This window comes from Parambassis ranga, chromosome 21 (assembly GCF_900634625.1).
Source record: "Parambassis ranga chromosome 21, fParRan2.1, whole genome shotgun sequence".
In the NCBI taxonomy this organism is placed as follows: Eukaryota; Metazoa; Chordata; class Actinopteri; family Ambassidae; genus Parambassis; species Parambassis ranga.
The window spans coordinates 16,339,605-16,364,776 of NC_041041.1; the positions used below are offsets into that span (position 1 = coordinate 16,339,605).

Below are 25,172 nucleotides of genomic sequence, written 5' to 3' on the forward strand. Positions count from 1 at the left end.
AGAATTAGAAAAAAATGATATTTTTTCAGACTTTCTATTATTGTAATTTGTTGTAACTGTGATTCAAAATCCGACTTTGCCTATAAGAGGCAGAAAGCACAGTACTTTCAGACTAACACTACAGAGACATCACACCCTGGGCTTGCTGAGATAAGACTGTCTACTGTGGAGTTGAAGACATAGTGATTCACTTCCCAGCTGCTGAGATGACTGCATAGACACTCAGTAAGAGGAAGATTCAGCCAACTGGACTTTGATGGAAAAGCATCCACACTGGTACAGACTGAGAAAGGTCTGTCTTGGTTAGAGTATTTTAAGAAGATTAACAAGGTTAGGTGATGGCATCGGGTGATGCTATAATTAATTACATTGTAAAACCAGGTTGGTTTTTGCTATCGTAGAGAATGAGAACTTTCATAAGGATAACTGGAGTTCTGATATCCAAAATTCTACCATTCCCCTAGAATTCTCTCAGAATTCAAAAGTCCAAAGTCTCAGAAAAAACTTCAGCAGAACAGTTTTTTGTTTTTCCATTGGTTCTAATCCTTTTTTTGCAAAGATATATTTAGACATGAAAAAGCACTGATGAACCTTAAAGATGGGGTAGGACATTTTGAAAACTTAGTAAGAGTCAGCCAGATTTTAAAAGTAAACACACGCCCCGTTCTCTCGGAGTTCACCCTGAAGCCACGCCCAACCAGTCTGTGACTTCGGCCATCATGCACGTACCTCTCTGGTGCGCGCAGAACAGGAAGAGAGTGACAAGCAGCCAACTATACACGCAGGGGCGCCTCGTAGGATTGGCTGATGTTTTTAGCATTTTATAGCTTTCACAGATGATTAATATTCTTCGTTTTAAACCGAAACTGCCGAACTAATCTGTTGCTATCGTATTGTAAAGAGAAGTTACACTAATTCAACAAAAAGTGCATCAGAAGGAAATCTCCTACCCTACCTTTAAAGGTACTCTGTAGTGTATTTTTGTAAAAAAATACAATAATGATCAGATGTTTACTGTTTGCCGTTAAGTTTACAGTGGGTGGAGTTTTGGGTCCATTTCATGTCTGACAAAGTTGCAGCTTGGTGGATGTCCTCGTGTGCCTGCTAGAACAGTTATCAACACTCCAACAAGTGGTCAAAGCTACAGCAGCTGTACAGTTTTATTGCTTTATTACAATATTTGAGCCTTGGTATATTGCTTTTGATTACAAGTTCTTATGCTTCTGAATGTCTGTTTTTAGACACTAGTCAAGCTTTCTATCGTCAGCTGAATGTGATCTGCCTGAAAAGTGTGTGGAATCCGATCTTGTACTGTATTTGTTGTGTATAAGGACTCTGTGTACTTGCTTCTGATGGTGCAGCACAAGTACCTATGGACAAATCTATCATGTTTGTTTTTACTGTGTTGCATTAAACTGTACAGCACATTAGATCTCAGTCTCTGGTGGTACTTCTATATTTGGGAGATTTAAATCTGGCTCCTCAGTCAGGCTGAGGGTCTGAGTGCCAGACACCACCCCTGAGTCACTCTGCGTCTGAAAAGTTGTAAAGGTGGGCGGAGTCTTCTCTTGTGAAATGGCGGAGCGGCTCTGCCTGTTGCGACGCAGAGACTTGAGAAGCAGGGGCTGCAGGGATCGCGCAGAGGCAGCATGGGAATTCTGCACGGTGCGCTTGTTGATGTGTTCAATGGTGAGGTGGCACCGCAACACCTGGACAAACACATCCCTGAACTGCCTGGAGGAAAGATTGTAGAGGAACGGGTTGAGAACAGAGCTGAGGTAGAAGAAGGAGTCGGCCACAGGGTGGAGGGTGACATAGCTATGGAAGAAGGATGTTGTCCATTGGGACTTTGGTACAGCAGCCATCATAAGACGACGAATCTGGTTGGGAAGCCAGCACACCATCAAGGATCCAACAATGAGACCTGAGGAGGTAATGAAGATAAAGAACCAATGAAATTTAATTGTTTGAAGAGAAAAACTATAAAAATCTCACATCTGCCTGTTAAATAAAGTATTAGCAAGCAGCTGTTAAGCTTAGCCTGGAGAGGAGCAAAAATTAGGAAAATACATAAAAATGTAAAAAGAAGATGATGTTTGCCTATGAAACCCAGGTGTAGTGTTTTGGTGCTTACCTCTAGTCATATCAATGCAGCACAGGTCTAATCTGTTTTAAGTCACAATATTTTGTAAACCTCGCCGAGTAGTTTTAATACCCAAATAAAACTTGATTTACATCTAAATTAAATTGTGGAAAACTCAAAGCGGCACTCATCTTAAATAAAACACTAGCAGTGTTCCCTTTAGAGACATGAACCTCAGCCTTCTGGGTAACAGAGCAAAGGTGTAACCACCATCCTGCCCACCTCCCTCTATGGACAATTGAAGAGCTTTTTTAATATATTTGTCTGCTGCATGGCCAGCTCTTTTATCCTGGCTATCTGCTAATATCCTGACTGTATTGTTTTAGAGGTAGGTAAATATCGACCAGCGAGTCAGCTTCAGATATGGACCTTTGTTCAGATTCACAGAGGCATAATGTGTAAATCTGCCTTTACATGTTGCACCATCTGGTAAACTGAACTACAACAGAATCAGGTTACAAGGTTACCAAACACAAGTAAACCACAATACAACAACAAAAATTCTACCAAACAAAAAAAAACTGTATGTCAGTTGTGCTGACATACAGTAAGTAAACTCAGCTGATGCAAATTTTGCACAGCTTAATAGGACACATCTGTTTGTTGGTTACTCTGTTCAAGCGAGGTTCTTGGACATTCTGAGCAAACATGAGACAAACTGTGATATGACAAAATCCTGCAGCAGCGCCTGAGACTCACATTTCAATGAGGAGGATGAGTTGAGCTGCAGATATGTACACAAAGCATAAATGGGCACTGACACAGTGATAAAGCGTGCTGAGTGGGACAGAGTGAAGTTGTAAAAGACTGGACAGATCAGGCTTGTGAGCAGAACTGGCTCTTAGTCTGAACGTCCACAAAGCTCAAAAATCACTACTTAAATTATTCATATATTCATACGCATTGTTTTTCTTGGGTATTTTGTCCTCGTAGGCTTAGGAGCCCATATTTTAATTTTCTTGGTCATCCAACTGTCGAAACTCTGCAATCACTCCTTGACTTAAGGGGACAAGAAGACACACCCAAATGATTAAAAACACACTAGAAGACATTTTATTTCTCCGTACACATTTCTGAAATTTCACATCATCCACGTCCTAAACCACAGCATTTACAACCTCAGATTACTTATCACTGACTTACAGTGACCTAACAGCCCCAGAGCACAGCATGTTTCCTCTGAATGCAGACAAATAGAATTACACTGCCACCAAACACCTCAGCATTCACAAAATGATCTGACTAACAGACAAAGGAATGCATTTGTTTATAATGTGCTGTCCAAGACTGCTGAGAGAATTGCAGAGTTTACGAAACACCATTGAACAGTGCCTGTGTTTTAAATGTTACACTTATTGTGTCCTGTTGAGCTCCTGCACCTTCTTCTTGAAAACACTATTTCACTTGATCAGGTCAAGCCTGATCTCAGTGGGTTTGTATACAGGTTGAATTTTTTTTTAACATATGTAATAAGATAGCATACAAATAGCACACTACCTCAGGTGTGTCACAGGTGGTTAGGGTCAGGCCAGAACATTGTGTGTTAATTATGACACGTAACATGGCTTGTCGTGATGTGTATATGTCTGTATGAATAGCTCTTCTATGTTTGATGCAGATGAAGATGAAGATAAGAAGCCATGGCAGATTTGGTTTTTAAGTCTTTGTTTCAATCCACCAAAATGGTGTCCAGGCATCCATGGACATATCTTACTAAACATGGTGTATAGTTCTGACTAAACTCTCTTGACAGGTGACCCTCAATGCCAAACTGCTGCACCCACTGCACCCCCAGCTCCAGCAATGTCCACCCCACACGTATGTGTTTTTTCTATTTACCAGCCACTTATTTTTCCACAACGGACTGCAGCCGCGTGACAGGTGCAAACACGTGCAAACACAGCATCACTGTGGGGCCAGAGGCTGCCCCATCAGTCAGCTAACAGCCTTAAAGCTGTTAAGAAAGATCACCCCTGAAGCAGTGCGTGACGTTGCCTAGCAGGGTTACTGGGTTTTGATAAATGGCTTTTTAAGCAATGCAAACAAGAGACAAAGGAAGAATCTGAGAGGCACACACAGTTTACCACAAACATCAGACACCAACATGTACCACTGGAAAACTAAAGTTCTTTTAGTGCTTTATCATAAAAAGAAAACACAATACTTAGATGTTTTGTATTTCTTATTTGGACTAGCTGAGCAGCACTGACTCAATCAATACCAAAAACTGTGACAGAATACAGTGATCACTGGTGAAGACAATTCAAACAATCCCCAACAACAATAAAGAGACAAAGAGGGGGGTGAATATTGAATTGAAAAGGAGCCATGAAGAAGACGAGAAAATAAATTATGACATACAACATACAACAATGCACAAAAAACACTGTTATTATGATACACTTTTATGCACAAAACCAACAAAGGCCATGAAAGAATTACTGTTAAAGTTTGCCGTGAGAGAGTCTATTATTGCTGTAAGGTTTGCTGTAATTGGATACTATAAGGGTTTCTATGATAATTCTACATTAACTGCACTCTCAGCAGGACCTTTTCAAAAACATTTTGGGGAGTCAATCCAATTTTATAGTTTTAAAACCATCTTTATATAAGGATCATATCTCTATTATTTTATAATACAGGCATAGCCACATCCTAACTGAGATTTGTCTGAATCTGTAGTTTTTAAAAAACTTCTGTTCTTTATTCTTTTGTTCTGCTGAATATGATGACAGAAAATAGCAAGACTCTTTTCCTAAATTTCAGGGGACATTCGTAGCTAAGGCTGAGGCTTGTGACATGGAAGAATTCAAATTAAAGTGTTATTGAACATTTTATAAAAATTCAAAACCAAGAGGTGAGAAAAACATCATGTCCCATTTCAGTCATTTGTCCCATTTTTGCCACGAAAGCTCGTGTTTGTTGCGAGAAATTACATGTTCCCAGATTTAAGGGTTAGACTCACTCACATCCTCAGAAGTCAGTGAATAAATCTTTCCATAGATTCTGTATAAAATGATTTCAGACTGAAACGGCACCGATTGGGCAAAGAAGGAGTTATAATTGAAAGTATTTTCATTTTGAACATGATGTTCCTTGTGGTAGCTACTGCTGTTCGGATACAGCGTGGGAGGATGGTGCATTTTGGCACACTGCTTTGACATTTTAAAAGTTCACAGGATTAATGTTAGCCAGGCTAAACTTTGATATATTTTTAAACCTGGAAAATTCAGGTGACTATGTTGGATTTACAATGATATAGAGCAGATGAGCAACTCTTTCTGATTAGAAAATGGTAAATGTTTAGCTTTTTGTTTGATTAATACAAATATCAACACTGTTACTGATAATTTTTCTGCTAGGAGCTTGACTAATTGTTTATTGCATAATAGTTCTAGTTCTGCATCTCCACTGGGTCCCAAAATGCAATCCAAGGGTGAAACACTGCAGCTTTTAAAAACCACTTTTTAAGATCTGCTCCATTTTTTTCCCACCATCCTTATAATGATACTACCAATCCAAATGAAGGCGTTATCAATATCTCACACTCCACTGATCCAGTTCAATGCAACCTTGAGGGGTGATGCATCGTGGCACTTTATTCTGGAGTTTAAGAACTAAAACAAAGTTCACTATTTTAATGTGCTACTAAAAATGTCACTTGGAGGAATGATGCAGCTTGTTACTGATGGGCCACCCGGGCTGGCTGTATTACTGGGATTAAGCCAGCAGATCATGTATGAAATGGCAGCATCTCTCTTCAAGATGATTTTTTTCCCTTTGGTTCTACCTATGATGTTCAACTCATTGATCTCAGGCCAGCTGTTCATCTGGAAAATTGCCCCTGAGTCAGCACAGATCAGTAATGTCCCTGCAGAGACGTTTGTATGCAGCTGAAGTGGTGAAAGCGTGCATGTTCATTCATGCGTGTAAAAAGTATGTTGTTTATAAATCTTTATTATCGTTTTGATGCCTCTCCTGTTGTGCTGAATGTGCCTTTTGAAAATAGTTCAATCAGCAGGGTTAGAATTATGGAATCTGATTTTGATCATTTCAGGTCAGGATGAGTCTGGAAAAAAAAACTGAGCCAGTCAGCTGCACAAGTTTCACTAAGCTGTTCACACCTATCCACTCGACCACTCAGTAATTCAGTCAACTGCATGCACAAGGATAACTGTCACATGCACACGTTTCACTTTCAGTTCCCTCATTCACTATGCGTACAGATCAGTCCCTCACATGCACCAAGTGTTCCCCAGGCTTCCATGCTGGCAGAGCTAGCTAGACCACCAGTCCTCGTATTTTGCTCAGTTGGAAAACAGAGGAAAGGACTGGTGGAAGTTTGAGGTTGGTCAACAGACAGCCAAACAGCATCCAGACAAGACAAAAACCTTCCTGCTGCAGGAGAAGAAATCCACACCCCTCAATTGGCTCAACTTAATGAGCAAGAAACTGAGAAAAACAGTGCCATGGCTGAAATAGATGAGGAGATATAGTGTGTGAAGTTGAAACCCTTCCTCAGACCACAAAGGACCTCGAGACAACAAGGAGGACTAAGAACACAATTAGGGCAACAGAGCTAAGAAGAAGAAGAAGCGATGACTCTATTAATCCTCAAACACACAGAGTTACAGTCCCTCTGCCATGGGCAAAATGTAACTGCCTACTAATTGGAAAGCAATTAAACCAGATTATTGGAACAATTAATTGTCGGTCTCTGCTGTAATTGGAGTGTGTTTGATGGAGAGTCTCAGTTCCTCAGTGCAGCTCACAGCAGGAGAAAACAGGAGGAGTCCAGTCATCGCTTCATGATTTACACTTTTAATATATGTGGAGAAAAAAACTGCTATCTGCCATTCCCACAAAGGAGTCTACAAGGAAAATATTCTATTATATTTTTACGGTAATGGCTCTTTATGTGGACTAACTTATCAAAAGGACTGGTTTCTTAAAGAATATTTTGTCTATGAACATGCGATACCACAATTACTTTAGAAAATTGAAGAAACAGCATGAAATTAATTTCAAAATTAACTCAATCAACGGACTCTCAGTAATTAATTGCATGAAGTGTTTCAGTTTCACATTGTCTTTATATCACATGATGTCGGTGGGACGAAGGATCATCTTTCCTCAAACAATCACTGGAGACCACCAGATCAACCTGAATCCAACATCACTGTAGTGTGACACTGATGTGTTACCATGCCAACGGGGTAAAGATTTTATCCTGAATTTGTCGTTGAAGTGTAGCAAAATATAACCAAACTACGATAATCTGCAATACATGCCACACATGTAAAGCTTTATTGAGAATCAGCTGGGTAAGATCATAATGGAAAAAAAACAATCATCCTAGGTTTGTGTACCGAGGCAATCGTTTAGTAGTTTCCTGTAAATTACAGTAACATTTCCCGTCGGAAAAGCTACTGTAATCACATGACTATCAGTCTCTCAACCTTAACAGTGGGACCATTTTGCGTGAACAGTAGAAAAACACAACTGAGAACAAGGTCCAGATAATCTCTGCCACTGTGATCAAATGAAGGAATAAACTCTAAAACCAGCAGCTTCTCTGGAATCACCAGAAACACCACAAACATGCACTATACCAGCTGCATACACCAGCACATGAATGCAGCGGGCCTTTAGTAGACAAAGACAACATTTCTTTCACTATTCAGGAAGGAACTTTTAAAATAGAAGACGTCAGCACTTTACACATGCCCTTCATTTCCAAGATTGGGCAGAGCTCAGTACACTAGAAGTAAAATAATCAAGAAGTGAAATATTTCTTACAGTATTCATGGACGCTGCCAGACTGAGGAATTTCACCAGTCACAGCAAACCTGACAGCCCTGATTGCACACTGATTTAAAGCATATCAAATCTATACAATCGCCAAAATGAAGTTTTAATGAAGGAGATGATGAGTGTGTGATGAAATGTGTTCAGATTTGCATGATGAGGGGAGAGTTAAAGAATGAGCTTCTTCACTTGTTTGCTGTGTGATTGCACAGCTGATTTCCCTTCAGGAGCTGCTCACACAGTCTGTTACACATGAGGTTTACTGCAATATGAACCACCAAAATGTGCTGATTACTTCTCTAAACAATCATACAAAAATATGCATTTGCATCAGTTTTATTAACTGTCTAAGCAAGCAGGTTGAAACATGGGTTGACACCCATGTGTCACTCAAAGCAGTCAGTATACAGTGTTGGGGAGTAACAGATTACATGTACCGACATTACGTATTTAGAATACAAAATATGGGTAACTGTATTCCATTACAGTTACACTCTAAAGAGATGGTAATCAGAATACAGTTACATTGTTGAAATCAGTGGATTACACAACGGTACCTTCACATGTTTTTTCATTCTGCTCGATGAAACAAGTCACGTAAAAAAATCTTTTTATTCTTACAACAAAGTTGTTTACGGTAGATGTCTACCATATGCGTGTATGATGGTGAATAGTCATTGGAGTGAGAGCTCTTACCTTCAATACAACATCTTTGATCAAAGCTAAAGTTTTTGTTCAGCAAACTGGAAAGCTGGAAAGCTGCAGCTGCGGGCGACAGAGAGGACAGAGCAGCCGGACTGATGGGGGTCAGAGTCTGAAGCACTGCACTTATTGCACTTATTGAATTATAGCATCCTTTGTAGTAAGCAGGGACTGATCACTGCATTCAATCACTTAAAATGCAATTCAGTAAGTAATCCAAGTATTCGGAATACGTTACTCTGACTGAGTAATGTAATGGAATACATTACAAATTACGTTTTAGGGCATGTAATCTGTATTCTGTAACTGAAATTCTGTAACTGAATACTTTTTTAAAGTGTTCTTCCCAACACTCAGTCAGTATAGCAGAATTAGCCTCTTGTGGTGCGAACCTATCAAAACTGCATTAATTTTCACTTTAAGATAGGACATTATAACATGGTGGACTAAGTGGATTGACTTACTTTTGGAGGCAGCCTCTAGTGGCCACTCAAGGAGCTGCAGTTTTTGACTGCAATGGCATCATTTCTTATTTTCTCATTCATTTCTACCACTGACTACTCTGTTAATACATCCATGTATCCATTTCATCCATACATGTGTTGCATACACAAGACTCTGAGCATGATGACAAGCATCTCATTATCATTTGCACATTACTGGATGAAGATGCTGAAGGTACTGAAAACAAGGCAATATTCTCCATATTAAATGGAGACTAGATTTTTTTTTAAATTCATTTAATTGATTGAGGTAAAAAAAAAAAGTTTGTCACTTGATATTAGAGACTGTTATATTATATATATATATATATATATATATATTTATAGTCACAAATCTCTTCTGTGCCGCTGAAGGAAATTAAAGTGAAAGAGGAATCAATGCCATGCAGAGCACTGAGGTGAGTAAGTAATCTAGCAGCCATCTTATTGATCTGCTCAGATTTTCTCTAACTGGATGAAGTTGTACCACCAGTCTGTCCTGTGGATAATAAGCAACCTGTGATGAAGGCGAACAATATCAAAGCGTGACAGTGAGCACAAACAAACATCCCTTGAACCCACACACTATCAAACGAGAGTAACTGAAGCATTGTAGTTAATATACACTTACAGAGAGTATAAAGGAGCTCTTTGTTATTGGAATTTTGGCATTTCAACTACATAATAATGAGTTTTTGGGGTGACAGATGGATAGGCTTAACTGGATAGCAAAATTCGGATAGTGCCAGGTAGACACAAATCACAAAAAAGCATATTTAATTGGAAAAAGTCAAACATTGTGTGATAATTCCTAAGACTTTCTGGCATAAATCACAATGTCCTTCACAGCAAACAACCATCTGAGACGAAGGTTACATTTAAACTAAGAGGAGTGACTGCAAATAGTTTTGGACAGAAGGTCAATTAAGATTCCTTCCTGCTTCCTAACAACTACATTACATTCATTACAACTTATCCATGAAAAGCCTCCCTGACTGAGGAAAATCTGAAGTCATTTATGAGTCTGTCAGACACCAATATCCTCCCACACCACAAATGGAGAAAGAAGTGACTGTTAGTAATGTTGGTCTGAGACGCAGGGAGAGTGTGAGTGAATTCATTTAAAAGCTAACATGAGACCCTCAGTCATTAAACCACTTGAATAATTTTTAGTAAGTCACAGAGGAATATTATTCATAATGGAACTAATCTAATCATCTTAGAGGAGATTTTGTCAGTGAGACATGGGTGCCTGCTGATGGATAATCCTGCTGTGCAGATTTGTGTTGTTATTGAGGAAAAAAAGAAAAAAAAAGGGATATGCACAGATGTTCCTGGGCAGACCGGATGCAAATTATTTTCCTCACATATTTGAAGTCAGCACTTGCTAACATTTTAATGACGAGTAAATTTTGTTTCACTTTCACATTAAAAAGTTAAATTAGCAGGCTTCTAAAGTCAGCTTGATAAAGATCAGCTCACATCACAGATTTAGAGTTTGTTTTGAGTAATCTGAAAGAACACGATAGTGATTAACCATCTCAGACTTTACCAGCAAGCTCAGGAGTCTAATACAGGCACAGTGCCACTACAGGCACAGATATAAAAACTCAAAGTAGACAAAGTCACACCTCACTGATGTTCAGTGGCCGAGAGAGCTCAGCACACTGCATCTCAGGAAAACCCATTTAAAAAATAAAATATATGAGCAAATTAGAAAACATATTCATCAACTTGACAACATATGGAGTGTGAGTAATTTCCACAATAGCAAATACATAAACAACACAATCTGTGATGCAAATACTAGAACGTAAGAAGTCAGAAACACATAGGACAGCTGGAAGGTGACAGACCTGGTCGTTAGCAGAAAGCTAATCAATAATGTCTGTTTTTTTTCCCTTCCTATTGCATGTATTTTCTGAAGATGCGGTGTGGTAAAGTTCACCAGGCCATCATGTGCTACAACTCCATATATACAGTATGTGATGCAGTTGTGCTATCCACCACACACAATAACTATCACAAGGCATCAGGAAAGACTGGTATTCCAACAGCAGGAAGTGCTTCAGCTCTGCCACTCAACTAAATTTGATTACTTCTATGAATTTAATTAAAAAAATGCAACACCAAGTGTACTTACAACAAAAAATCCCCCATCTGCACATCTCATGCAAGCCTGCATCAATCACACTAATGCTAGAGAGGACTCCAGGCTGAAGCAGGTGTTGGTTTTACCCTGATTAAATGGAGGTATCATAATAATACTTCATGTTCCGAGTAAGCAGAAAAACAATGAGCCAGCTGAACGCTGCGTCTCAGTTTCCTCTTAATTTTCATCAGTCAGTAGGAAGAAACACTTGGCAGCAGCTGATCTGATGTAGTCTGCTGTGTATTTTTTCTAACTTTATGGAAGTGTCAGACTAAATAAGAACAAAGCACACAGATTAATAAGCCATGCACTCATTCTGGCAAACTGTGAGGAAGAACATTTGGATGAGTGCTCAGTCATGACTGGATTTAGAAGCTTTCAAAATTAAAGTTTTTCAACATTTGCAACATTTTCACACCGGCTATAATGCAAGCTATTATTTTGTGCTTGCATTTGATAGCATTTAATACAGCATTTTACATTTACTACATTATTTCACTGCATACTTTAATTAAGAAAGTCTGATTAATGCCAAAATCTTACTTCATATTTACATATAATTTCACATATAATGTGTTTTTTTTCACAATAATTTCCAGACCAATGGAAAAAGCCATTAAAGTATATATATAGTCTACAGTTTGAATTTGGTCTTAATTACAACCATAGTTCTCAGTCCTTGACAATGTTGAAGCCAGTGAGCGTGGTCCACCTGAATGATGCACCTGAAACAAAATAGCATGCTAAGGACAACCTTAAGTACTGTTTGTCCTCAGGTCTATTTATTGATGGATCACATTAGAGTTTTAGCAGGGTTGGGGTTGTTCTCGCATGAGTGCATTAGCCATCTGTTACCTTCGTCTACTATTAATGTCAGGATGCCAACGTCCCTAGAGAAGGACACTTTTTTTTTCTTCTCAGAGTTTCTGTTGTCGTCATATAAATAATCTGAATAAGCAGCTGAGACATGAGGCCACATCTTCTTTACTGCTTCAGTTTTATGATGGGTATAAATGTGGGGAATGTTGACCATAGCACAACCACTCATGAAAATGGAAATGCTATGTTGTTAATATTAAATGAGCCGTAATAAACCTTCGGCCTTGTCATACAGCAGGACACCAAAGCCGGGGCTAGCATTTGGAAGCTCTTTCATTCAGTGCACGTGTTCAAATTGTAGTGATAGTTTGGGTTTCATTGAAAATGTATCACCGATGCTGGTGACTTTTGTTTCATTAATTTATGCACTAACTGCATTTACTTTTCAGATATATGAGCAAGCAGACACACTCAGCATTTTCCTGATTTAAAAAACAGAGCAGAGAAGCAGAATCACAGAAATATAGACATGAGATGGAAAAGGTCAGACACCTGCTCACACACAAACTGGTGTTTCAGCCACATTGTGAATGGTCACAGAAAGCTACAAGTTGAAAGTGTATACAGAATAGTGCCTTTCAAGCTGATAGCTTATTTTTTTGTAAATTTGGTCATCTTTGTATTCTTGTAAAAAGAAATTGGGAGTCTGTCTGAAGTCTGGATTTCACCCTCTGAAATGTGCCCTCGACCTCTGTGGACACTCTTATTCTTAGGGATGTAGGCCACCTCAATTGCAGACGTGGACAGCTACCACCCCAGAGACCCTTTAGTCCACTCAGAGTACATTTGGACAATCTACCTGAAATATTTGGAACAGTCTGCATTAACACACAATTTACTCACCAACCAAAAAGATACCACAAAGTGGACATAACCACCAAAAACATCCAAAATATACTGTCCAGTGTGTAAATGTGTGTCCTCCTGACTATACCAGGTATACCAACAGAGAGAGAGACTCTCACAAAGTCCAAATACTGGCTGGAATACTCCAATGCAAAATGTAAGCTGCTGTAAGTTCTCCCAAGAAATTCCTTGTGAATGGAATGCTACTGGTCTTTGCAAGGAAATAGAATCCCAGGTTTGGCAAATCACTGCAAAAGATCTAAAACATACAAAAGTGACAAACTCACCATGGGCAGCCTGTGGTGGATTATTTCTTGATTACTTCTACAGCCCAGAGCTCAACTTTAGTCCTCTGTTTCAAAAGCCATGACCATCTTCTGTAATCCTCTCCAAGTTGTTGGCTGAACCATAAAGAAGAGCTAAACGTGTTAACAAATTACCCTGTTGTGGCAGCTAAGATCTATTCTGAGATACATTTTCCCTCTCTGTGTCCTCCCACACCAAACATTTCTCCTCCATCTTTGTCCAACAAGCCACACCCACCACCTGTGAGAACAGGAACAGGAAGTGACATTTATCAAAGTAATGAATGAAATGGATGAAAAATTACAAAAAATACAAGTCTAACTTTGCAGGATTGTCCTAATTTGACTAGTATACAGTACACATATCTGCAGTGTCGGTGATAGTTTTCCATGAACACTTGGTGAAGTGTTCTGTTATCACCTTTTAAAAATAAGACTGTTCACTGTTAATTTGTACGGTGTACTCTACAGTATGTATGCATTACTGTGGGCTAGTGGCACCATCATTCATCATGCAGACACAAGAGTGATTAAAACAATCATGGGAGAATGTATCCTCTAGCAAAAATGGCATGTTAGTGTGATTCATCAGTCAACCTGGAGGCCACATCCGCTTCTTCATCTCCTGTGTTTTAATTGCTTTTTTTTAAATGTAATAAAAAAACATGCCACTTTGTTTTGATTTAGTCAAAACTTCTCAAAGCACTGATCCCACAGGACGTTATAAAGCTTCTCCGTCACCACCTCCTCACTCCTGTGCCTGCAGCCACGGCAGAGAGCTCTACATAGCAATGTTTTCCACTTTGGTAAAAAGTGTTCAGCAATGATCAGATCTTAACTGTCCTAAAAAGCATATTGTCTGGGACTAAAGGCTTTAGTACAAGGTGAAACATAAAGCCAGTATCACGATTTATTCGTAATCGGGTACTGTCACTGGCATTTGCCCCATTACCTAAGGATTCAGCAGCTAAAGTGCATAAACTTTAATGTGTTGTAGATTTAATTTTCAATGGAGAAATCACTATTGTTTTAATCACATGCAAACCTACATTTCAGCAGTTTATCCCATTCATCCTTTAAGATTTTTTTAATGTAAAGAGGGAAGCGTCAAACCTGCCATCCTCGGCTCGGTGCTCAGCTGTGAGTTTAACAGACTGATGGCTCATGACTGATCCATTCATGGACAGTCAGACTGGTCTTGGAGCCACTCCATTGTTATTTTGGCTGCGTGCTTTGGCTCACTGTGGAGCTGAACAATGAACTGTCACCCCAGTCTGAGGTTGGTGCACTCTATATATATTTTTCCCCCTTGAGTTGACTCTCCTGCAGTCCGGACCAGACTGCTGCTATGAATCCCACAACATGCTGATATTGACTGTATTTACAAAGCACCCATCTCGCTGACACCACTGATGTGTGAGTGTCATTTCCATGCATATTTACGTGTCTTTATATTGATTTAAAGACAAACTGTACACATGTGAGCTGTGGCAAACATCTTCACAGCCTTCAGTGGTTTGAGTTACCTAGTGTCTGCACAGCTGTTGTTTGTGCAGTGAGTTGCCACACGGGCACCCACACAAATGCACAAATTGGATGAAATATACACCATACAGTGGGTATAAATCTTGATTAATGATAGCATTAGCAGGTGAGAGCAGGGCTAACTGTTTTACCAAACAGTTCTCAAACAAATCTCCCCAAAGAATCACCCTATTCATGGATGCTATGCATAATGTTACGTTAAGCTTTATTTTCTCAAGTATTGCTTTTGTATAGCCACTCTATCATAGGGGCATGAGATGCCGTTCCAATCATGCTCTAGAACCTGCAGCCCGGAGTGAACTCCTCAATAATGATGGTTTAAGGCTACTAATATATTCAAAATAATTAAAAAATGAAGCCTAACATATAAAACAAGGAGATCTGTTCAAAGCTAATTTTATCTAGATTTATGAAGATCATGATATGATTTACATTACAATGTTGACTGGAGCTGTCAAAGAATCAAGCACCAAAGGAAAACACTTACATCTGAGCATTATTGTCTCTCGCCTAACCTTTCAAATTTCTGATTGATTAAGCTATTGGCCCGTGGTTTGAGGTGAATCAATCTGTACTCGCATCCATCTACTGCCCTGAGCCAGAAGTTGTTGCCCTAGCTTCGGGCATGTTGTGAAGATTTCCATATATCATGAAATGCTAATCAGTGTAGAGGAAGTTGAGTCTCACACAGTGTGAGTTATGAGCTGCGTGAGAGTGCAGAGACACCAGTGAGTCACCAATCTAATCCCCCCTCAAGGCTGTAGTGGCGTGTGCGCTCTGCTCCAAACGTCTGTGGAGGTTCGTCTCATTAACTCAAACTGCACTGCTTTAAACATTATTATTATCGATGACATCTAAAGACAGAGTAGGACAGGGTGAATACAAAGGCATGACTATTAACTACAAAGAGAAATTTATCTTAAGGTTATTCAGACGGTCTATAATTTTAAATCTCATAGTTAAAATTTGAAGTGAAGTGTTATGAAAGTGTTCACTCAAAGTAAAAGAATCAGCCCCGAGTCAAAGAAGCTCTTTGTTTCAGTTCCTATATTTAAATATAATATATATCAAAGTCTATATAATATAATATTTATCAAAGTCATTTTAGGCAGCAGACAGTCTTTCGGTAGAAATGAATTACTTAATTCAGTTAATGTGGTTTTTGTGCTTAGTCCAGCTCAACCAGTGTTTTCTGTTTTTACAGTTTGTGTTAGCCCAAAATAAAAGAAAGCCAACAAACTATAAGGTGACTGACATGGTTCTGTATCCTTCTCTGGTCATTTGAACAAGTGTGTGAAACCTGTCTAACCAGATGGACATGAAACTGTTGAGAAAGAGATTTGACGAGCCACCTCAGTTATTATGAACTATCACAAGGTAACTTTAACTAATCAACAAATCACCAAAGAGTAGTGAGGCTTTTTAAAAGCTGGTACATATCAATTAGCATGTCTGTAGAAGACTTTGTAAGGAAAATATGTGAATTAAAGACACTTCTGTTAATAATAAAATGAAGTATTGGTATTATTGTTTACATTTATCAGTTGCTTTTTGCTGTTGCAACTTTAAATAAAGCCAGTATCCCTCACAGGGTGTTTACCCCACACCACGTCTACCGTGCGAGACTTCTCACCATACAAGGAAATGGTTGTGAGGCATTTCACAGTTTGAAGAAGCTGTGTTTTAACTATGATATTTCTTTAAGCCCACCTTACAAAACAATGACTGAAAAAAAAAGTAATGATCCAAAACACCACCCAAACTCCAGACTCCAACTTCCTCTCCTAATATAAAAACATCAAGACAGAAATTTTTTTTTTTGTTTGTTTGTTTTTTTCATTTTGTCAGATTGTTCATGTTCGGTCAAAAAGTATCAGACTAAAATCATCCTAGCTGTCAGTGTTGACCTCGGCCTCTGTGCTGTATGGTTTTGTAAAGCAGATAAGTAAACATACCTACGCTGTATAACCTGAGAATTCCCTTTCGAGCGCTGACACGACATGAAGCTGCACAGGCCATCTGCAGGATTGTCTCCCAGGCGGCTTGCTGAGTGCACTGCTGTCACTTCCAGGAAGGCTTGCCTTTAGCTGTGTTAGCTGTCAAGGGGCCACAGGGCTCTGGGTCTTATTAAACTACGCAGCTGTCACTCAGTGCAGAGCAGATGAGAGAGTGTTTGGGAGGAGGAACGGTGAGGCACATTCATCGACCTGCCCAGAGAGCCTCAACAAATCCTCCCCAAGGTTTATTTTAGATAGTTGATGGTAAAAGGGTTTGAAGGAGTCCACCCAGGCAGCATAAACAGGCCACTGGGGAGTCTAGTCAAACACAATAAATAAGCCTCATCGATCCAAAGGCAAGAGGTTCATGGGTGACAATTGGACTGTCGCTGCACTTCATGAGCTATGGCCCTGGTGCAGCAGAGTGCTGGAATGTGGCTGATAGGAACAGGTAAGACAATGCAAGGCCAGGAAAGCTGTGAATCATTAGAACAGAAAAACACTGCCTACATTCTGCTAGATAGCATTAATGTATCCTGTTTTTTATCACAATTTCAAGAGTTAATTTGATGCTTATTGTCATTCTGCCATCTTTCTTTTATTTTATATACTATACCAGTGCCTCCTTGCATAACTACAGTGTGTTTTGACATCACTCATAAATGGTCACAGGCCTGTTTTAGTGGATACAATGCATTTTGTGGTCAATTGTGTTGTTTTTTTTTTGTACTGTTGCTTTTGCTGTTAACCCTTTTTACAGTTACATAGTCTGGGTTTGGATGCGTGTCAGTGTGGGAGGAGGATTAAATGCAGCGTCGGTACATTACTGCACAAAACAAAATAATGCAGCTGATCATATAGTATATAGTGTCGCCTCTGCTGATGAGCAACACACTGTATCTATTTAACCTAAACTGTGACAAAACAAATTGAATAAAAAGAAACACAATGGCACCCTTCACTGTTTTTCGATCAACTCTCATGCACTCGCTCTATGAGCATCCTATCAGCCACTCTGAGTGTTCCCATAACAAATGGCCTGCAAAAGTCAAAGGTCAGAGGTCAAATGAAGAAGGCAACAGAATTAATATTCATTTCACAAATGTGGGCACCTGGTGAGTGAAAAAAAAAAACTAAAGCAATTAACCTTCTGTCCAGGACGTGATGTGTGGGAAACTTAACAAGGATGTTCTCTGCTTTTAATTACTCCACAAAGTTGTGAGCCCAACCAGGATTAAAAGTTTTTCCAAGGTAAAGTGGAGTGGTGACAGGAACGTGGCCGCTCAAGACATCAGTGGTTACAAGTGGAAGTGGAACCGAACCTGCAGCAGGTCTCAATAACAATATAATTCATATTCAAATTCAAACTGCAGCAGAGTGATCCAGCAGCCAATAAGACTGTTGATGCCAGCAGACTGTGTCATGACCCTCAAAGTAATATTCAGTAAAATGTAATATTCCATTATGAAGATGATGAAGTCCAGTTTGCATTGCATTGCAGGTTGAATTGTTGTTTATGAGGTCTGAGCTGTTATGAATTCAATGCAGAGAACAAAAGGAAAGGGAGAAATTTAGAATGTGGGATTGTTCTTCCTGGGAAATTATTTGGGTGCAATTAAGGTAGAATGAAAAAAAAAACACGAGCCACATCTCAGCCATAAGAAACACACAATCCACACTATGTGTCCTCATCAATATTTATACATGCATCAATATTCTAGTCTAACTTGCGGAGACAGCGTGTGTGCTATGATCATCCCACACCATTCCTACTGAGATTCAGTACAAGCAAACTGTTTGCATTAAAGACTATCATACACTGAGGAGTGTCTTTACACATCGCCTGATTTTAAATCAGTTTCAGTCTCAGGGTTCCACTTATTCTGTTTAAAAAAAATCATTATTTTCTCTATACACTTCGCAGTCATCCCTCCTCCTACTTTAAGCCTAAAAATAGTCATTAGCTGCAAAGTCAAACATACTGAAAGGAACCAATACTCCAAATATCCTGCTGTGTTGGTATTACCATAAGTGGCAGTACTGGGGGGCTGAAGCTTCCAATAAAACACACAAAAAATGCAATAAAGCACAACTCAAAATAATACATAGTACATACTGATATTGTTTAGATGATGCCATACTGCAACATCTCATACTGCAACATCTCTGGATATATGATGAATGCAGAGACTGATTTGTATTACAGATCATCTGAGTTGAAAGATGCAAAAGTGAGAACTGATAATTAAGGCTAGTAAAGTGGTTCTCTCTCCTACCAAGCTCTTCACTTTCCCTAAATGTTAGGCCCAATACTGAGGTGCAATACTGAGTTTTCTAAAGTGTGAGGCAGCGACACATTAACTGGTTGGGCAAAGCAGTATGAAGTATGAACTGACCGCACATGCCTTGTTTTCTAAATGTTCTCTTAATCACTGTAGTCTACTCACTAAGTTTTGATTAATTGTTGCAGGTGCAGTGAGTTTATCAGAGCTGTACTACAAAACATAGAAGCTGGAAGACATAAAACCAACACATGGACTAAAAAAGTCTAAAACCTGTTATTGTGCTGAGGGCAACATAATAAATCTTCATATTGTACCAAGAAAATATGTTTGTCACAGATCTCTTTATGATGCAGGTCTCTATCTGGACCTCACTGTCACCCCAACAACCTCCTCCCAATCACCATCACCACAGCTGCCACCTCTTCTTCCTTATTTAATCATTATCATCCTCATCACATCACCATCCACCCTACACTGAAAGAAAGAATCAAATGATGTCCTGTGGAATCATGAAGCTGCACAGTGATTACGACTAATGGATTAAACCCCATTCATAAGTGGGCTGTAATGCAGCTGACCCTTCTCTCCCCATTCATCTCAGGTCAAGAGAGCAAGAATCTGAATTTGATTTTGTCCTAATAAATAATTAGGCTGGTGAGGACGCATGATTGAGCAATAAATGGACTTGAGTGCAGCGGTCCTGTCTGAATGTAACTATGACACATGTGAGCTGATGGAACACAATGGTTAATCATGAATAACAGTAACACTTAATGTGTGACCTATTTGTGTCAATGTGAGCTCTCAGACCTGACAGGGACAGAGTTAAAGTGAAGCATTGTGAACAAGATGTTCTGAATTTTGACTGTAGAAGAGTAGAAATAAAAACTGTCATGAGACCAGAGCAAGCAGTGAAAACGCCTTCATTCTCTGCACTTCCTCTTTGAAATATCACATCAACACCCAACCAAATCCATCTCTTAGTTTCTGGTGTCTGCCCTGTGCTGTACAGCCGTGTTTGACCAGAAGCCTGAACTTTAGCTGTAACATCTGCTTCCTTAACCTTGCTCAGTTTTGTCTTCAAGTTTTCAGTCTGAGCTCTCTCAAAGCAGCATGTTTTTTTCAGGTCTTCTGCCTTTGAGCAAGCCTCAAACTGTGTGATGTCTTTATCAAACAGCTGCAGCCTCTGGGAATGAGTGGACAGTGCCAGATTGCTGCACACAAGATTCAGCCTTGATGGAACCCTTAAGTTTTCAATCCTCTGTTTTCTTTATGCTCCTTTTGTTGTCCTTTAGTTCTTAGTATTTGATAAGGCCACCAATTTAAGTGTCTGCTTAACAATAATGAGTTTTCTTCTAAGTTAAGATATTGTATGGCTATGATTGTTATATGTTTTTCCTCTCAATCTATTTCATGTACATCTGGATGTTTTCAGGTTATAATTGTAGTTAATTTCTTTGAGTTTGTGACTTTTCTCTGGCAACTTTGTGAGTTTTTTCCGATAGGTTTGCCCAGAGCCTTCTACTGGTCTGTAACTTTTTTCTTTTCACCCATGAATAGTGTGGAGGTCCTTTTTTTTCCTATGAATGCTGAAAGTCACACTGAATCTATGACGTGCATCAGGTCTGTGTGTTACATCTCAGAACAGAAGTGTGATTTCTGACACAAATTGCCTCAGCTAGCTCTCCAGGTTTTAACGTACCTTAATTTCCTATATTAGCTGTGTGTCACACAACAACGAGCCTCGCATTGTTTTCACATCACACCTCTCCCTGTCATCCCTGCATTCAGTGCTCAGTGTGAAAACTTCTTTAACTATGTTATATATTTAAGATAAAGATGTATAAAACACACAACAGATACACAACTGTGGGCCATCAAGATCAATATCAGAAACATTTGAGTCTGAGCTACATAATGAATTTCAGTGCTGTGATTCAGACCCACATACTTTTCCTTGCATTCAGTATTAGACTGAAACAGCATGAATGTGGACTGCTTTCAGACAAAGTGAGGCTGCTCCTGATTCATGTCTCCAAGCAGAACACACACATGTGTGTGTTCCCCCATGTCCAGCATCTTTCTATCAGTCTGTGTATGAAAGCATTGTTTTACAAACTGTATTTTACATGTGTGATGATAATGGACACAATATATTTTTTTTATATGTGCAGTTTGGTACCCTTAAATCCTCCATCAAGCTAAGGGGAACTGCTGTTGTGCATTAGTAATAATAACCTTTCCTCTCACATTATATCTACTATAGTCTGGTCTTTGTTCATTAAAATATTGGGAATTAGAGTGTGTGTGATTAGTTTCCTGTTTGTCCTGTCAGTGTGCTGTGTATTTGTGTGTTCACCATCTGTAACCAGTCATCTGCATGAAGAATGTGGGAGGTTTTTGCTGCTCCCTTCTATCTTTCATTTTAGCCTGTCTACAGCAGAGAAGATCAACATCCTCCATCCCTTCCTTCTCATGTCCAGTGCGAGCCAACATCCACAGAATGTTTATAGCCAGTTTATTCCCCAAATTGAGTTATTACTTTTTTTTGAGCTGGCCAACTACTGGCCAAACAAACTGGCAGTTTTGGCACCCACTGCACACCTGTCTGCCCTAAAAGAAGAATCCCAGATATTCTGTGAGGGGAATGCATGTGTTTGTCTCCTACTCCTTTAAATGGTCATGAGGTTGGAAATATAGCCTGGACCTATGGCACATACCAATACAGTGCAGAGAAATCACCATTTCCTTCTCTCAACATGTCTTAGAGCTCTAATTCAGAGCTAAAATCATAAATCACAGTTGGCATGATGAGGTGTCTTTTTAAGAACTCACCCAGGAAAATGATGGTCTGCTTCCTGGCTGTCTTGACCTTTGAACTTTCATGCTTGGGTTGAGCTCCGTTGGTCCCTCCATCTGAGGACCCCAGAGGTTTCCGCAGGACTAGGATCATGGCCCGACACATGAAGGCCACGCAGATCAACACGATCATGTAGATGATGAAAGCCACAAAGATGCTGACTCTGTACATCACCCAGCGCTCCCTCAGATTGGTGCAGAAGGTCAAATTCTGGACGGGTGTATTTGATCGAATTGGAATGTGTCCCTGTGTGCCCGTGGCAATCAGCAAAGGCAGGGCCACGAGCACAGACACCAGCCAAGCAAAGGCGATGAGGGCAGAGGTACGTTTTCCCCTCAAGGCTTTGAAACGAAAAGGGTGGCAGATAGCAACATAGCGCTCAAAGCTAAGCGTGGCTACGTTTAGGATGGTGGCATAGCTGCAAGCCTCGAACAGGAAGTTGTAGATTTTGCAGGAAGTGTTGCCTGATGCAGATGTGAAAGGGAACCAGATGGCACTGTAGAGCTCGACAGGCATGCCAATGAGAAGCACTAACAAGTCTGAGCATGCTAGGCTAACCATGTGGTCAGTCACATTTTTCTGCAGGTAGCCATTCCTCTTCAAAACTTGTGTGACTCTGATAGTGACTGAATTACCCACAATACCTGTCACCAACATCAGACTGTAGAAGATGGTCAGGAAGATCTTGACGGAATAGTTGGGTTCAAGTTCTCTCCAGTTCTTTGTATCTACTATCTCTACTTCCTCGCTCATGGTCACAGAGTGGTGAGTACAGATTTTCCGGGTATTGATTAGCTTATCAGTTCTGCTGGGTGCAGTCTGTGATTATAGAGTCGAGATCCAGAGGTAACTGGTTTTCCAAGATAAGAGTTTACACCAGCGACTTCTTCTTTGCCAGAAATGATTCCTGATACTTCAAGGAAGGTAGTAAGAGGGACACACAGATCATTACATTGCTCTTTGTTATGCTCTAAACACTCACTGTCAACTTAACAACTTGTAACGCCCGGTCCATCTCCTGTCAGCCCTGATGATCAAATACAATCTCCAAGAGTCCTCGTGCTGATTCGGGTGGTTTCACCTCCGTCTGAGCAAAGAAGTGTTCCAACATTCAACTTACACAAATTTCCTCCTCCCTCAACCGTGGGCAGGGCAGTTAAACATTAACAACACAACCACCAGGCAGCACAAGCAATGGGACTGCTTTCATTTCTTATCTGTACTAATGTGTCTTTCCTTCACATAAAAATGTTGTTTTACTTCCAGTTTTAGTAGAGTTTAGGAACATCTTTTAAAGTATGTTGCTGCTAACAGATGAAAAACAAACTACACAAAGTGGTTATTTCAAGGCTGAGAATGAGCACTTACAAAGAACTGTCCACAAATAAAGAAAAAAAGCATGTTACATTTTGTCTGTAAAAGAAAATAGGTGGTGAAGTTCCACAAACAGGAATCAGGCTGAAATAAAACAGCTGTTTGTAGATGGGTTTATCAGCAGTCAGCCAGATGCATCATAGGAAAAAAAAATCACACACTGAGTTTCCTGTACTTTGAGACAATCAGTGATTCATGTTGGGTCATCCTCTGTCCTTTAAACACTTGACTGCATTAATCTAACAAAGTATGCATCATTCATCTTCATTCATTTCAGCAAATGCAGATTTCTTTAACAAACCAGAGCTGAACTGATGAGGACAGGTTGATTAGATAAAAGCTCTGAGTGTCCTCTGACTGTGATGGAGTATTGTCAGATGGAAGCTCTGCGCTCTGTGTGACATCACTCTGTCGGCGGAAGTGAACTGTCAAAAGTGAAGAAACAAAAATCAGGGTTGATTGTTCATTATGCTGCTGAAGGCTTTTCACTTTTAAGTTCAATTATCTGCTATTGTGTACTTGTTATTAGACTATGAGACAATACTTTTGTTGAAGCACCGGTATTTAGGAGATTGTATAAAATTGTGAATTTTTAGACAAACACATTGTGAGCAGTATGATTCTACCAGAGGCCACAGCTGTTAAGTATTAAGAGGAAATGATCCCACGTGCCAAATGGTGCTAAACATGATAACCATTTAACGAATGAAGAATTATTTACATTTTAAAGCCAGTCAGGGATCAGGCAGATAAGAACAACTTTCAGTTCACACAGTCTTGTATTGTATTCCCACACTGTAAAAAATGCTGCACAATGAACTGTTGGCTTTGAAAATATACATTCTCAGTACATTGAGTGCTTCACACTGTGGGGCACATATTAAGTGAACTTGAAATGCCTCCGAAAATGTGTATAAATTGTCGACTGCTTTATAAAATAGCAATTAGAGTCAGTATTATTCCATTATGTCACCATGTCCATTTCTGATATGATTACAAGGCACACTGTGTTTCACAGCTCAGATTGTTTTAGAGTTGGTATACTCATGGGAAATATAAAAGCTATGTTCAGCACACCTGGAAATGTTTTCTTACATTATCTCTGATTGAAATGCAGATGACTTAAGATGAACAGACCTGCAGAGCTGCTGGAGAAAAGAGGCTTACTTCCATCAGCAAAATCTCGTTATAAGCCGCTCTCTTCTTCCTTTATGTTGATAGAGAGCTACATCTTCTTTTAACAAATACAAATCTCAACTCAATTCAACAACACACATGAGGAGCTAGAACTACATCAGCATGGCTGAATGCTTGACAACACTTCAGTGCAGCAAGGACTTCTTTTCATCAGAATGTGAATTCTTGAGTTATAACAGTGGTCACACTGACCTCTGATCACCAGCCATGTTCACCCTTCCACCCAGTCCAAGTGAACACATACTGTCAAGGTAACACTTTTTATGGATGGACAATTGATATTGATTCTTTTATATATTTTCAAGATGAATATCTAGTAATTTTGATTTTAAAGCCATTATTTTCCACAGAAATGCAGTATTAAATGCAGTGACTTAAAAACATGTGTTTTAATAGTGCATTTAGGTACAAAACAGACTTGCAAAGGCTGATAAAAGGGACATTTTAGATTGTATGACATATTCATTAGTACACTTGAAAGACAAAGATGTAGCTCAAATAAAAATAAGGAAAAGAACCTGAGAAAGAAAATAATTATAACCATGATTCCACAAGCACCGTTGAAAGATGTAAGAATGAATGTTTTTTCTGGGACAT

General features: G+C 39.5%; 1 protein-coding gene across 1 annotated transcript; it reads right to left on the reverse strand.

Moving 5' to 3' along the window:
- Positions 1-874: 874 nt before the first annotated feature.
- gpr39 (G protein-coupled receptor 39) lies at positions 875-23,128 on the reverse strand. Its single transcript, XM_028393747.1, has 2 exons — positions 21,980-23,128; positions 875-1,924 (listed from the first exon to the last, which is right to left on the reverse strand). The coding sequence occupies exons 1-2, from the start codon at positions 22,755-22,757 to the stop codon at positions 1,428-1,430; spliced, it is 1,275 nt and encodes a 424-aa protein (XP_028249548.1). The 5' UTR covers positions 22,758-23,128; the 3' UTR covers positions 875-1,427.
- Positions 23,129-25,172: the final 2,044 nt, after the last annotated feature.

Bases quoted from the DNA above. Each gene is read 5' to 3' on its own strand.
- gpr39 (XM_028393747.1), bottom strand. From the start codon at position 22,757: ATGAGCGAGGAAGTAGAGATAGTAGATACAAAGAACTGGAGAGAACTT. The intron at 1,925-21,979 runs GTGAGTTCTTAA...TTACCTCCTCAG, and splicing joins GCAGACCATCATTTTCCTGG to GTCTCATTGTTGGATCCTTG.